Source organism: Myodes glareolus, chromosome 8 (genome assembly GCF_982192425.1).
Source record: "Myodes glareolus chromosome 8, mMyoGla1.1, whole genome shotgun sequence".
Classification (NCBI taxonomy): Eukaryota; Metazoa; Chordata; class Mammalia; order Rodentia; family Cricetidae; genus Myodes; species Myodes glareolus.
In genome coordinates this window covers 98,783,167-98,798,952 of record NC_142033.1, presented here as the reverse complement: position 1 = coordinate 98,798,952, position 15,786 = coordinate 98,783,167, and the positions used below count along the sequence as shown (strand labels likewise).

General features: G+C 41.6%; 1 protein-coding gene across 1 annotated transcript in view; it reads left to right on the top strand.

The window, feature by feature from the left end:
* The window catches only part of Eml6 (EMAP like 6), a 252,535-nt gene that overhangs the window by 161,185 nt on the left and 75,564 nt on the right, over positions 1 to 15,786 (top strand). The window contains exons 14-16 of the mRNA XM_087909226.1: positions 2,736 to 2,854; positions 13,193 to 13,379; positions 13,850 to 13,955. Of these exons, the coding sequence (XP_087765352.1) occupies positions 2,736 to 2,854; positions 13,193 to 13,379; positions 13,850 to 13,955 (412 nt within the window). The remainder of the gene's footprint in view (positions 1 to 2,735; positions 2,855 to 13,192; positions 13,380 to 13,849; positions 13,956 to 15,786) is intronic.

The following is a 15,786-nucleotide window of genomic DNA, read 5'->3' as shown; positions in this document are numbered from 1 at the left end:
AAGGTGTGTTACATTTGTTTGATGATGTAAAGATGTGTTGCTTTGTTTACGCTGCATTTGTTTAACTCTGTGAAGCTGTGATTCTTTGCCTGCCTAAAACACCGGATGGTCTAATAAAGAGCCGAATGGTCAATAGTGAGGCAGGAGAAAGGATAGATGGGGCTGGCAGGCAGAGAGTGTATAAATAGAAGGAGAACTCTGAGCAGGAGAAAAAAAAAGAAGGAAGAACAAGAGAACAAGGAGAGGAGGATGCTTAGGGCCCAGCCACAGAGCCAGCCACAGAGTTAAGGTGAAAATATGACATACAGAAGTAAGAAAAGGAAAAAGTCCAGAGGCGAAGGTAGACAGATTGATTTAAGTTAAGGAAAGCTGGCTAGAAACAAGCTAAGGTGAAAACAGCAACATCTTGGCATCCAACATGGGATAGAATAAAAGAAAATCCAACAACAGTGTGTGAAACAGATTCTATACATGACCATGCAGCGCATAAGGCATGAGGTCCCAGATATGTAACTGTTACTGTTGTCCAGGTACACATACCAGGTAGGCCCATGGCAGCTACCACACACCAACTGTCTTCATGTGGCCCGTCCAGGTCCTGGCAGGCTAAGTGGCTTGTCCCTTCCCTGTGGGGGCTCTTTAAGTTACTGCTGACCTGTACTTCTGTCCATGGACTTCTGATGTGACTCCAGATAAGCACTGAATCTACTGCTTTTCTTCCTGTGTCGTTTCTTCCTCATTTAGGACAAAGACGGTGCAGCCAGCAGTTCAGATCCACCTCATAATTGAATCATTTGTGTCCTGATAACTGTATTCTGCAGTATAAGCACTAGGAGGGATGGAAGGGAACTATAACTGAGAATATTGCACACACACTGAGCAGGGTGATGAAACTTAGCAAACAGACGTAAGATCCAGGGGAGGCTGCTATTTTGTTTAGTTGGAGGACTTTTATTTTGTGGTGCTGGAAAGCAGTTGTTATTCTTTTGGTCTGGTCCCTTTAAGGGGCAAGCCACGCCCACTCCCAGCGACTTCTGACCTCTCGTCGCCATCTTAACGCTTTCCTTCTGGTCCCTCTCTTGGCGTGTGCACACGTTTTCCCCCCTCTCTCTCTTTTTCTATTTCTGCCTTTCTTTCTCTCCCTCTTCTTTAAGTAATAAATGTTTACCTTTATGTTTAGCCTTACGTCTAGTTACTATGTCCTGTAAGCCTTTTATCTGCCACCTGGTCACCCGCCCACCCTCTTGGCCGCATGGCAGTACCAGCCTGTCCCAGACGCACTCCCGCCAGCTCTGCTGCTCACTGCGGGGAATCTGCACCACTCTAGCCGTCTCTGCCTGGACTAGCGGCTGCGGTCACTCCAGCATTATTTTTTAAAGAACAAAAGCAGTGGCAAGGCATGACCATTTAAGCCCAGGCCTTTGACTGGCTTATTGTCTGTGACTTATTTTCCAGGGCCCTCGCACGTATTGATTTACAACAGTGCCAAGTTATTCCTGAGTAGCGACTTTTATTCTGTTCTACAGATGGGAAACTGAGGCCCATGACGGTATAACCTATGATCATCTAAGCAGTAGAAACGCCCCAGAGCTCAGTGCTCTTAAATAAACAGTTGATGACGGGTGGAGAATCCTGGGTTCAGATGGATAGTTGTCTTCAACTGAGAATTAGAGTTTACTCTATCAACAGCAAAACAGCTGTTGACTTCTTTGCTACCTTAGGTCAAGTCCTAAGAGGAAACGTTTATTATAGCTTTATTTCCTGGTTTTTATAGCAATATAGTTGATCGAATTGTTGTGGGAATCTTTCTGGAATAAGCACGCTGACACTAGTGAGAGTGGAGGAGAGGAAATGTCCCCAGTGGAGCGAGGCCACGGCTCCGGAAAGGCTTCCACGCTGGCTCCAGTTTGTACTCCCATTTATATCCCAAAACCACACTGGGGGTGGACAAGCCAGGGAAATTTTACAGACGCTCAAGAGGCAGTCGGCAGGCTGCTGAGGGCACTGACCCATTGTTTCAGCTGATCCTCCAGGGCACTCTGGTCCAGGTAGCAAGGGAAATCATTTTTGGCACATAGCAGTGCGTGGGCAAATCAATAAATCAGTATTAATAATTGGTCTTTATCTTATTCTACTTCAAAATGAAAATTTCCTTTCCTGAATATGAGAAATTACTGATAGTGTTTTTTCAAATGTGTTAAAGTGGTCTTTGAGAATAAAACATAGAAAGGTAAATATCACACTAATTATTATGTACGTTTAAACTGTAGAAAATGTTCTCTTAGCTGTAGACTTTGAGTCTTGGATAGGACCAATAGAATTTCAGACTCAGATATGTCAAAATCCATGAGGCCAGGAAGGGAGGAAGTCCCAAAGAACAATTCTAGAGGAAAAGTTACTCAGAAAGCTCCTGTCTCACAAACATCAGAATCAGCAGGGATTTTTTGCTTTGTGGAAGTAAAATGTATTTCATTAGTAAGTCCTTTTATTTCTTGTTTATTAGAACATCAATTTCCTTTATTTTCTGGATATAATTACCTAAGAAAGCAATATCAAATCGAGAGAGGAGAGAAAATTATTTTAAATCTCAGGTATTTGAAAGATGTCTTGATAGGTTGATTCTATTATGGGAAGTAATACCGAATCTATGCACATTGTATTGTACGAGGTGGTCTCCCTGCGATGCCTGTTCAGAAGTCTGGGGTGTTGGCTAAACTTTTCTACTGTGCTTGAAGGTTTACAAAGAAGATCTACCTCAGCTAAAGCAACAAAGTAAAGAGAAAAACCATGCAGTGCTCTCCCTCAAGCGGGAGAAGGCTCCCGAGGACAGCCTGAAGCTCCAGTTCATACACGGGTAGGTGGCCTGCCCTGGGGGCCCTGAGTCGTCCGTCTCTTTTGTAAAATTATATAGATAGCAAACTGACACCTAGGTATTTTCATTGTCGGCTTAAATTGTTGAGAAGAATATAAATGTATCTGATGTGTTATAAATACCTCAGTCATTTAAATGTAGCCAGCAGAACCCAAATGCCATGTTTCATTCCTACTTACTGTCAACTTTTAAAATACAAGAATAAATATTTCTCTCATGATATTTTCTGTTTTGTTTTATTGTTTTTTTCCTTATTTATTTATTTAAAGAATTTCCACTTCCTCCCCTCCTCCCAATACCCTCCCGCTCCCCCCACTACCTCTCCTCCTCCCTCACCATTCCCAAGAGCAGTCAGGGTTTCCTGCCCTGTAGGAAATCCAAGTTCCTCCCCCCTCCCTCCAGGTCCAGGAAGGTGAGCATCCAAACAGACCAGGATCCCAAAAAGCCAATCCATGCAGACGAAACAAGACCCAGTGCCATTGTCAATGGCTTCTCAGTCAGCCCCCATGTCAGCCACATTCAGAGAATCTGGTTTGATCACATACTCGTTCAGTCCCAGTCCAGCTGGCCTTGGTGAGCTCTCATTCGATCAGTCCCCTTGTATCAGTGGGTGAACACATCCTTCGCGGTCCTGACTTCCTTTTTCATGTTCTCCTTCCTTCTGCTCTTCATTTGGACCTTAAGGGCTCAGTCCAGTGTTCCAGTGTGGGTCTCCGTCTCTATCTCCATACATCGTCGGATGAAGGTTCCCTCTGGTTCTGCTTTCCTTGCTCACGATCTCCCTCCCTCTGCTTCTCATTTGGACCTAGGGAGTTAAGTCCAGTGTTCCAATATGTGTCTCTGTCTCTATCTCCATCCTTCGCCATATGAAGGTTCTGTGGTGACATGCAAAATATTCATCAGTATGGTTATGGGCCAAGGCCAGTTCAGGCACCCTCTCCTCTGCTGCCCAGGGAACAATCTGGGGACCTCTCCTTGGGCCTGGGAACCCCTCCAGAATCAAGTCTCTTGCAAACCCTAAAATGGCTCCCTTAGTTGAGATAAAAACTTCCCTGCTCCCATAACCATCCTTCCTCCCTCCCTCATCCCATTCCCCCAAGCCATCCCCAATCCTCCCCCTCTCCCCTCTCCCTAAACATCTCCCCTTACTTCCACCCCCCACGCCCGGTGCACCCAAGTTTGCCTGGCAATCTTGTCTACTTCTAATATCCAGGAGGATAACTATATGATTTTCTTCAGGTTCACCTTATTTAGCTTCTCTAGGATCACGAATTATAGACTCAAAGACCTTTAACTATGGGTAGAATCCACTTATGAGTGAGTACATACCATATTCCTCTTTTTGGGTCTGGGTTACCTCACTCAGTAAAGCGTTTTCTATTTCCATCCATTTGCATGCAAAATTCAAGATGACATTGTTTTTTACCGCTGAGTAAAACTCTAATGTGTATATGTTCCACACCTTTTTTAACCATTCTTCTATTGAGGGGCACCTAGGTTATTTCCATGTTCTGGCTATTACAAATAGTGCAGCTATGAACATAGTTGAACAAATATGTTTGTAGTATGATAGGGCATCTCTTGGGTATATTCCCAAGAGTGGAATTGCTGGGTCCTGAGGGAGGTTGACTCCCAGTTTCCCGAGAAACCGCCACACTGATTTCCACAGTGGCTGCACAAGTTTGCATTCCCACCAACAATGGATGAGTGTTCCCCTCACTCCACATCCTCTCCAGCATAGTCTATCATTGGTGTTTTTGAGTTTGGCTATTCTGACAGGTGTAAGATGGTATCTCAAAGTTGTTTTAATTTTTCATTTCCCTGATCACTAAGGAGGTTGAGCATAACCTTAAGTGTCTTTTGACCATTCGAAGTTCATCTGTTGTGAATTCTCTGTTCAGTTCAGTACCCCCATTTTTTAATTGGGTTAATTAGAGTTTTAGTGTCGAGTTTCTTGAGTTCTTTGTATATTTTGGAGATCAGACCTTTGTCTGATGAGGGGTTGGTGAAGATCTTCTCCCAGTCAGAAGGCAGCCTTTTTGTCTTACTGACAGTGTCCTTTGCTTTACAGAAGCTTCTCAGTTTCGGGAGGTCCCATTTATTCATTGATTCTCTTATTGTCTGTACTACTGGGGTTCTACTTAGGAAGTGATCTCCTGTGCCTATATCTTGTAGACTACTTCCCACTTTCTCTTCTATCAGGTTCCAAGTTGACAGATTAATGTTGATGTCTTTAATCCATTTGGACTTGAGTTTTGTGCATGGTGATAGATATGGATCTACTTTCATTCTTCTACAGGTTGACATCCAGTTATGCCAGCACCATTTGTTAAAGATGCTTTCCTTCTTCCATTGTATACCTTTAGCTACCTTGTCGAAAATTAAGTGTTCATAGGTTTGTGGGTTAATATCCGGGTCTTCTATTCGATTCCATAGGTCGACTTCTCTGTTCTTATGCCAATACCAAGCTGTTTTCAATACTGTCGCTCTGTAATAGAGTTTGAAGTCAGGGATGGTAATGCCTCCAGAAGTTCCTTTATTGTATAAGATTGTTTTGGCTATCCTGGGTTTTTTGTTTTGCCATATAAACTTGATTATTGTTCTCTCAAGGTCTGTGAAGAAGTTTGATGGGATTTTGATGGGGATTGCATTGAATCTATAGATTGCTTTTGGTAGAATTGCCATTTTTACTATGTTGATTCTCCCAATCCAAGAGCAGGGGAGATCTTTCCATTTTCTGGTATCCTCCTCAATTTCTTTCTTCAAAGACTTAAAGTTCTTGTCAAATAGGTCTTTCACTTCCTTGGTTAGAGTAACCCCAAGATATTTTATGCTATTTGTGGCTATTGTGAAAGGTGATGTTTCTCTGATTTCCCTCTCTGCTTCTTTATCCTTTGTGTATAGGAGGGCAACCGATTTTTTGGAGTTAATCTTGTATCCTTCCACATTACTAAAGGTGTTTATCAGCTGTAGGAGTTCTTTGGTAGAGTTTTTGGGGTCGCTTATGTACACTATCATATCATCTGCAAATAACGAAAGTTTAACTTCATCCTTTCCAATTCGAATCCCCTTGATCCCCTTATGTTGTCTTATTGCTATTGCTAGAACTTCAAGCACTATATTGAAGAGGTATGGAGAGAGTGGACAGCCTTGTCGTGTTCCTGATTTTAGTGGAAAGGCTTTGAGTTTCTCTCCATTCAATTTGATGTTAGCTGTCGGCTTGCTGTATATTGCTTTTATTATATTTAGGTATGATCCTCGTATCCCCAATCTCTCCAACACCTTTATCATAAATGGGTGTTGAATTTTGTCAAATGCTTTTTCAGCATCCAATGAAATGATCATATGATTTTTTTCAGTTTATTTATATGATGGATTACATTGATAGATTTGCATATGTTGAACCAGCCCTGCATCTCTGGGATGAAGCCTACTTGATCATAATGGATAATTTTTCTAATGTGTTCTTGGATTCGGTTTGCCAGTATTTTATTGAGAATTTTCGCGTCGATGTTCATGAGTGAGATTGGCCTGTAATTCTCTTTCTTGGTTGTGTCTTTATGTGGTTTTGGTATCAAAGTAACTGTAGCTTTATAAAAGGAGTTTGGCAATGACTCTTCTGTTTCTATATTGTGGAATACATTAAGGAGTATAGGTATTAGCTCTTCCTGGAAGTTCTGGTAGAATTCTGCATTGAAACCTGGGCTTTTTTTGGTAGGGATATTTTTGATAATAGCTTCTAATTCTTCATGACTGACAGGTCTATTTAGATTGTTCTCCTATTCTTGGTTCAACTTTGGTATATTATACTTATCTTAAAAAATGTCCATTTCTTTTACATTTTCCAACTTTGTGGCATATAGACTTTTGTAGTAAGATCTAATGATTCTCTGAATTTCCTCTGTGTCTGTGGTTATGTCCCCCTTTTCATTTCTGATCTTATTAATTTGCATGTTCTCTCTCTGCCATTTGATTAGTTTGGATAGGGGTTTGTCGATCTTATTGATTTTCTCCAAGAACCAGCTTTCTGTTTCATTGATTCTTTGGATTGTTTTCTGTGTTTCTATTTTGTTGATTTCAGCCCTCAGTTTGATTATTTTCAGTCTTCTACTCCTCCTGGATGAATCAGCTTCTAGATTTTTTTCTAGAGCTTTTAAGTGTGCTGTTAAATCTCCAATGTGTGCTTTCTCTGTTTTCTTTCATTGGGCACTTAGTGCTATGAACTTTCCTCTTAGCACTGCTTTCATAGTGTCCCATAGGTTTGAGTATGTTGTGTCTTTATTTTCATTAAATTCAAGGAAGACTTTAATTTCTTTCTTTATTTCTTCCTTGACCCAGGGGTGATTTAGTAGTTGACTGTTCAACTTCTATGAGTTTGTTGGCTTCCTGGGGGTAGCATTGTTGTTGAATTCTAACTTTAATCCATGGTGATTAGATGAGACACAGGTCGTTACTAATATTTTTTTGTATCTGTGGAAGTTTGCTTTGTTACCGAGTATGTGGTCAATTTTCGAGAAGGTTCCATGAGCTGCAGAGAAGAAGGTATATTCTTTCCTATTTGGGTGGAATGTTCTATAAATGTCTGTTAAGTCCATTTGATTCAATACCTCCAATAATTCTCTTATTTCTCTGTTAGATTTCTGTCTAATTGACTTGTCCATTGGTGAGAGAGGTGTGTTGAAGTCTCCTACTATTAGTGTGTGTGGTTTGATGACTGCCTTGTGTTTTAGAAGTGTTTCTTTTACATAAGTGGGTGCCTTTATATTAGGGGCATAGATATTCAGGATTGAGACTTCTTCCTGATGGATTGTTCCTGTTATGAGTATGAAATGTCCATCTCCGTCTCTTCTGATTGATTTTAGTTTGAAGTCAATTTTGTTAGATATTAGAATGGCCACACCCGCTTGTTTCTTAGGTCCATTTTCTTGAAAAACCTTTTCCGAACCCTTTACTCTGAGTAGGTGTCTGTCGTTGTGGTTGAGGTGTGTTTCTTGTAAACAGCAGAATGTTGGATCCTGTTTTTGTATCCAATCTCTAAGTCTGTGCCTTTTTGTAGGTGAATTGAGTCCATTGATATTAAGTGATATTAATGACCAGTGGTTGTTGACTCCAGTCATTTTTTTTGGGGGGGGGGGGGTAGTAGAGTGTATGTGTTTTCCTTCTTTGAGTTGTGCTTGTGAAGGATCGCTAGATGTCTGAGTTATTGTAGGCAGTGTTGGGAATGTTGGATTCCTTGGGTTGTGATTTTCCTTCTAATATTCTCTGTAAGGCTGGATTTGTAGCTATGTATTGTTTAAATTTGTTTTTATCCTGGAATATTTTGTTTTCTCTGTTGATAGTGAACAATAGCTTGGCTGGGTATAGTAGTCTGGGCTTGCATCCATGGTCTCTTAGTTTCTGCAGTACCTCTATCCAGGACCTTCTGGCTTTCATGGTTTCCATAGAGAAGTCTGGTGTAAGTCTGATAGGTTTACCTTTATAAGTTACTTGACCTTTATCCTTTGCAGCTCTTAATATCCTTTCTTTAATCTGAATGCTTTGTGTTTTGATTATTATATGGCGAGGGGATGTTTTTTTCTGATCCAGTCTATTCGGTGTTCTGTGTGCTTCTTGAACCTTCATAGGAATATCATTCTTTAGGTTGGGAAAGTTTTCTTCTATAATTTTGTTGAATATATTTTCTGAACCTTTGATCTGCAATTCTTCTCCTTCTTCTACCCCTATTATTCTTAGATTTGGTTTTTTTTTTTTACTGTGTCCCAGATTTCCTGAATGTTTTGTGATGAGAATTTGTTGGATTTGCTGTTTTCTTTGGTCAGAGCATTTATTTTCTCTATGGTGTCTTCATAATCTGAGATTCGTTCTTCTATCTCTTGTATTCTATTGGTTAAGCTTGTTCCTGAAGTCTCTGTTTGTTTACCTAGATTTTCCATATCCAGCCGGCCCTCGGTTTGTGCTTTCTTCATTGCCTCCATTTCAGTTTTCAATTCTTGAACTGATTCCATTACCTGTTTGATTGCTTTTTCTTGGTTTCCCAGGGTATCATTTACGAATTTACTCATTTCTTCAAACTTTTTGTTATATTTCTCTTCCATTTCTTTACTCATTTCTTCATTCTTTTTGTTATATTTCTCTTCTATTTCTTTATTCATACCCTGTTTAAGGGACTCTATTGCTTTCATGACACTGTTTTCCACTTCTTCGGAATAGGGTGTTCAAGTCCTTCTGTTGTAAGATCACTGGGATCTGGTGTTTTCATGTTGTTTTTCAGATTTTTGGAGGAATTCTTGCCTTGGCGCCTGCCCATCTCTTCCTTCAGATGCTCTCCAATGGCTCTTCCCTCTGCTGGGTCTTCTGCTACAGGATTAGTGCCCCTTGCTGTCCAGGAATCACTTTGCCTGCAGTCCTACCTTGCTGCAGGCAGGCTATTAAAACAAAGGAACTCCCTTCCATTTGCACTCACCACCCCATCCCAGCAGAGCCCACACAGGCTGAGTTGAAGGATTTTATGTCCCGAAAAAGGGAGAGAGGAAGGGAAGGGGTTCGTGGCTGAAAGCCTTTGGGTTTTTTTTTAATTGATTTTATTGAGCTATACATTTTTCTCTGCTCCCCTTCCTGTCTCTCCCCTCCCCTTCTCCCAAGGTCCCCATGCTCCCAATTTACTCAGGAGATCTTGTCTTTTTCTACTTCCCATGTAGATTAGATCTTTGTATGTCCCTCCTAGGATCCTTATTGTTGTCTTAGTTCTCTGGGATTGTGATTTGTGTACTGGTTTTTGTTGCTTTATGTTTAAAAACCACTAATGGGTGAGCATATGTGATAATTGTCTTTCTGGGTCTGGGTTACCTCACTCAAAATTATGTTTTCTAGCTCCATCCATTTTCCTGCAAATTAAAATGGCGTTAATTTTTTTCTGCTGTGTAGTACTCCATTGTGTAAATGTACCATATTTTCCTTATCCATTCTTTGGTCCAGGGGCATTTAGGTTGTTTCCAGGTTCTGGCTATGATAAAGAAAGCTTCTATGAACAGAGTTGAGCACATGTCCTTGTGGCACAATTGAGCATCCTTTGGATATATAACCAAAAGTGGTGTTGCTGGGTCTTGAGGATGGCTGTTTCCTAATTTTCTGAGAAATCGCCACACTGACATCCAAAGGGGCTGTACCAGCTTGCACTCCCACCAGCAATGCAGAAGTGTTCCCTTTTCCCACAACCTCTTCAGCATAAGTTGTCATCAGTGTTCTTGATGACATGCTTACAGGTATAAAATGGAATCTCAGAGTTGTTTTGATTTGCATTTCTCTGATGGCTAAGGATGTTGAGCATTTCCTTAAGTGTCTTTCAGCCATTTAGATTCCTCTGTTGAGAATTCTCTGTTTAGATCTGTACTTCATTTTTTATTGGATTATTAGTTCTTTTGATGACCAATTTCTTGAGTTCTTTGTATATTTTGGAGATCAGAAATCTTTCTGTCTGATGTAGGGTTGGTGAAGATCTTTTCCCATTCTGTAGGCTGTCGTTTTGTCTTGTTGACCATGTCCTTTGCTTTACAGAAGCTTTTCAGTTCCATGAGGTCCCATTTATTAATTGTTTCTCTTAGTGTCTGTGCTGCTGGGGTTATATTTAGGAAGTGGTTCCCTGTGCCAATGTGTTCAAGTGTACTTCCCACTTTCTTTTCTGTGAGGTTCAGTGTGGCTGGCTTTATGTTGAGATCTTTGTTCCATTTGGACTTGAGTTTGTGCATGGTGATAGATATGGGTCTTATCATGATATTCTCTATCATTCACTTTTTTTTTAAAGATTTATTTATTTATTATGTATACAATATTCTGCGTTCGTGTATGCCCACACGCCAGAGGATGGCGCCAGATCTCACTACAGATGGTTGGGAGCCACCATGTGGTTGCTGGGAATTGAACTCAGGACCTCTGGAAGAGCTGCCAGTGCTCTTAACCTCTGAGCCACCTCTCCAGCCCTATCATTCACATTTTATGTAAACATCCATGTTCATTATAATTTTCCTATAAGATTGTACCTTAGTATATGTTTGAGAGTTTTTTAACACTGTATCATACCATCTACATGGAAATGAAGTCTAAGCATAGAAACCAGTGCGTAGTAGAACACATACATGCTCACAGAATACTCATGCAAATGTGTGCACACACATGTGCATGCAAATACTACATAAAATGTAAAATGAAAATAATGCTAAGACAGCATGGCTTCTCTGAAATGAAATGTGTTGAGTGTGTAAAATAAAGTTCTGTTTTAAAGAAGTAGAAGAGAAAAGCATAGTCCATCTTGTTAACATCCTTTTATATGTTGATATGATGATTTAAATGTGTTGAGTTAAAAGTTATGAAATAAATTGATTTTTTTAGAGACTCACTCTATAGCCCAGGCTAGTCTCAAACTTGTAGAATTATCCTGTCTTAGCTTCCTCAGTGCTATGTTATATTCTTCTAGGGATGCAAAAGGCCAGACCTGATTAAAAACAGATAAATACATGTTTATTGGGCGTTGTTTCAAGATGGGTTCACCAGTCTCAAAGAGCAGGGCCAGAGACCAGGCTAAGGCAGAGAGGGTTTATAGACCTTAGGCGAGAAGTGATGGCGTGCCAGCCAGGAGCTGAGGCTGTGCCCAAGTATGGTCAAAAGCTAAACCCCTGGGCAGGCACTTGGGTCATCGGCTTCCAGAAATGTGGAACTGGGCTTCTGGCACCATGACTTTGCTCAGAGTTCTCTCTCAGTGTGGGAAGTTGGGGGAAGTGGGGCAGAAAGGCTTTCCCAGCTTGTGAGGGCCGAGCAGGGGTTCCAGCCAAACACTTTGCAATGATAAAATGCTGTTACCTGTTTGACTCACATATTTCTGTTAGGCAGTAGTACTGTTGATTTTTAAAATTCAATTACTGGAAAAACTGACCAAATATTAATATATGTAATTGCTAAGCACAGAAAACCTTTTTTTAACACTGTTTTAATAAGATGGTGTGTGTGTGTGTGTGTGTGTGTGTGTGTGTGTGTGTGTGGATGGGTGTGGGGAGGGGTTCGGATGGACATAGCTGTCTTCCCCAGCCATCCTCCACATCAGGAGTTCTTGGTGCTGTGCCTCTTTTTTATAGTTCCTCTTGTTGTGGTGACGCCCAGTCAGAAAATTATTTCATTGCTACTTCATGACTATAATTTTGCTAGTTGTGAATTGCAATGTAAATATTTTTGGAGATAGAGGTAAGAATGCTGCTCCACGTTATCTTTCAGGCAGAGTCTCCTCTGAACTGAAGGTTGCCTCCTGGACAGTCTGACTGGCGGTGGCCTCCAGGAATCTGCTTGTGTGTGACCCAGGCTGGGGCTCGAGCTATGAGCACTGACCACAGCGCATCACTTCTTCCATGGGTGCTGGGAATCCGAACTCAGGGACACATGCTTAGACAGCAAACGTTGACTGAGCCATCTCCCCCAACCCATAATAAGGCTTTTCACTTCAGAGAGCTCTGTATATATTATTTATGGATAGGATGTGGCAGAGTTTAGCACTTGAGTGTATGCCCACTTTTCAGCATTTTAAAAAATAGATGAAGGCATTGAGTTAAATGTCATAAATGAATAGGAAAAACCACAATACTAATGTTTTCCAATTCTCTAAACTCTTCAACATCTTGATTTTGATATCACAAAATGCTAATTCATCTATATTATTTGATAAAGTGTCTGTTTAATTTTGCTAAACAACGAATTAGTACTTGATTTACAAAAGAATGGCCCATAATTAAGAGTGATTCCCCGGATGTGGTAGGACACACACGCCTTTCATCCCAGTACTTACTCTGGAGGCAGAGGCCAGAAGAGCTCTGTAAACCTGAGGCCAGCCTGGGCTATACAGTGAGTTAGGACATACAGAACTACACTGTGAGACTGAGGAATCGTCTTGCTTTGATACTCCAAAAGTACCATACCCCAGTGGACTAGATGGAAGACGGAAAAGGAAGCCTGAGCCTCATTCTAGACCTGTCAGAAGAAGGCTTGGATTGATTTGTTAATTTGTTGGTTTGTTTTGAAACAGTCTCATGTAGTCCAAGCTAGCCCTAAACTCGCTATGTAGCTGAGGATGACCTTCTTATTTTTCTACATCTACCTCCCAAGCGCTGGGACCAGAGGCACAAGAACTGCTTTTAGCAAAGTGCATAGATAGTAGTTAAAGGTCTGGGCGCAGATGCTGTGAAAGTAATCAGTCTCCCTGTGCCTCAGACACAGCTCGCATCAGCACAGTTGCTTTGCCTGCTTCGTCCGTGTGCTGCTCCGTCACCCTCTGCGCTTCAGTTACAGGGGCTACGACTGCAGGAACAACCTGTTCTACACACAAACCGGAGAAGTGGTGTACCACATCGCCGCCGTTGCCGTGGTGTACAACAGACAACAGCACACGCAGAGGCTCTACCTGGGGCACGATGATGACATTCTCAGCCTGACCATCCATCCAGTGAAGGACTACGTGGCCACTGGACAGGTGTGCTTCTCTCCTTGATGACCAGAGCCTAGTAAAGAAGAAAGGGCACTTAACATCTAATCCAGTGTACCCAGAATAGAAAAACGTGTTTGGGAGGAATACATAAGGCTTGAAGCTGAATGTTCTGAGAACATTGAGGAGGCAGGGGTGGGACACGGGGGTCAAAGTTATGACAGAAAGACAGCAAAGTGGACAGATGGAGTGGTGTCCTCAAAAACCCCTTAATAGGGAGCCATGTGCTGGGCAAGCATCTGCCAAAACCCAGCTCGAGGCCACAGTGAGGTTCTTAGAAGCCTCAAGCCTGTTTCCTCATCTGGAAAATCTGGGCTGGGCCGAATTGTTTCAGGTTGTCATTCCAGCTTTCAAATAATGTGTGTTGCTTTATTTCTGAGCCGTGCTTGACCCAAAGAAGCTATGCTATCCTCAGTACCATGGATGCCTGCTTAACACCACGCATCCTGTTGCTGCAGGTCGGAAGAGACGCCGCTATTCATGTATGGGACACACAAACTCTAAAGTGTCTGTCCTTATTGAAAGGATACCATCAGAGAGGAGTGTGCGCTCTGGATTTTTCAGGTAAGCTCTCACTAGTAGCACAGAATATGGCTAATTTAGAAAAAGAAATTCTCCCTCAGATTGCGTTCTGAGGGTAGCGCGGGAAGCTCTCTGCATGTCACCTCTGAGCCTGAGATGGGAAGCCACGTATCTGCACCTCACCTAGAGAACGTGGCCTTTGGGCCACGCGCCCTTTCCCTGCCACTTTCAGTTCCCTCCCAGGTCAGCACCAGGTCACATTGAGCTGGGCATCCACTTGGGTGAGTGAAGTCTAAGGCAGCTGCCGCCATGGAGAGTCCTGGCTGCAAAGGTCTAGCACTGATGAAGAGCATCAGATTTAAACCAGACATGTGGACTTGCCCCGTAATAATCACAACCATCGTGAGGGAGGCAAGAAAGGATCGTCCTGAGCTGGAGGCAAGTGTGTGCTGCGCAGGGAGTTCCAGGCCAGCCTGGAGTGCAGCGTGGCCCATGGCTCAGAAAGCAAAAGATCAGTTCAACAGTTTTCTCTCCAAGTAAGCATTGCTTCCGACTTAAAATATAAAGAGCTAGAGAGGCGGCTACCTACAGACGGCACTTTACAAGACTGGTATTTTGGAAACAAATTTTATATTTGGAAAGAAGAACTTCCAAATTAAGTTGTGAACTCAGCATCATAAAAATCCTATTGGTAAATGCTGTTGTCTTTAGAGTAAGTTTGCTTGAAGCTAGAATTACATAGTGGAAATCTACAGGGGATGGAGAGACGGCTCAGTAGTTAATAACATTGACTTTATTTTGAAGGATCCAGGTTCAGTTCCCAGCACTCACATGGCAGCTCACAAGTGTCCAAAACTCTAGTTCCAAGGGATCCAACACCCTTTCTGGTCTTCATAGGTATCAGGCATGCACATGAGATGCATAAATATATGGAGGCAAAAGATCCCACACACACACACAAAATAAAGAAATATTTTTTAAAAAGAAAATCTATTACAGATGTTACTACCTAGAAAAATTTAAACATTTTATTGCAGAAATTAGGTCAATAAACAAATCCTAACCTTTCAAAATAAATTTGATTGTGTAATTTCCTTTTTCCAACTAGCATTCAGGTATTTCAGTTGCACAACAGCAGTAACTAAATTCACAATCTCTTCCTGTTGTCCCTCTCCCTCTCCTTCCCCTATTCATGCCCTCTTACCTTGTCATGCTACTTTAATGCTGCTGGGGCTATCCCTCACTGATAAAGCACTTGGCCAGCATCAGCACGATAATAAATAGAGAAAAAAATGGAAGATTGTTAGCGGAAATTTCTCCCTCACCTGCTAGTTCCCAAATAACTGATGCAGAGGCTTAATATTAATTCCAAATTCTCAGCCAATAGCTCAGGCTTATTACTAGCTAACTCTTACATTTAAATTAACTCATTTCTATTCATCTATGTATTGCCATGTGGCTTGTGGCTTTACCTGTTCTCCAGCATGTCTTGCTCCCTTTGTGTCTCCTGGAGACTCCCCTGACTCCGCCCTTCCTCTTCCTATCATTCTCAGTTTGATTTTCCTGTCTAACCTTATTCTGTTCAGCTATTGGCCAGTCAGCTTTCCTATTAATCCAATCCAATGTACAAATATCGACTCTCTGGCAACTAATCGAGGCAAAATTCTGAAGCTTGCCTGGGCAAGAGAATTATCCTGACAAGAAAGAAAAGACCAAAGAACAAGCTTACATGGTTGGAAAGTGATAAGTCTTTACAATGTGAAAGGGAAATTTTCCACAGCATTTCCCCTTTTGTCTAAATAAAAAGGAAGGCTTTAACTTTAACATAGTGAAATTATATACAATAAAAACAGTTATTAAGTAAGAATGACAG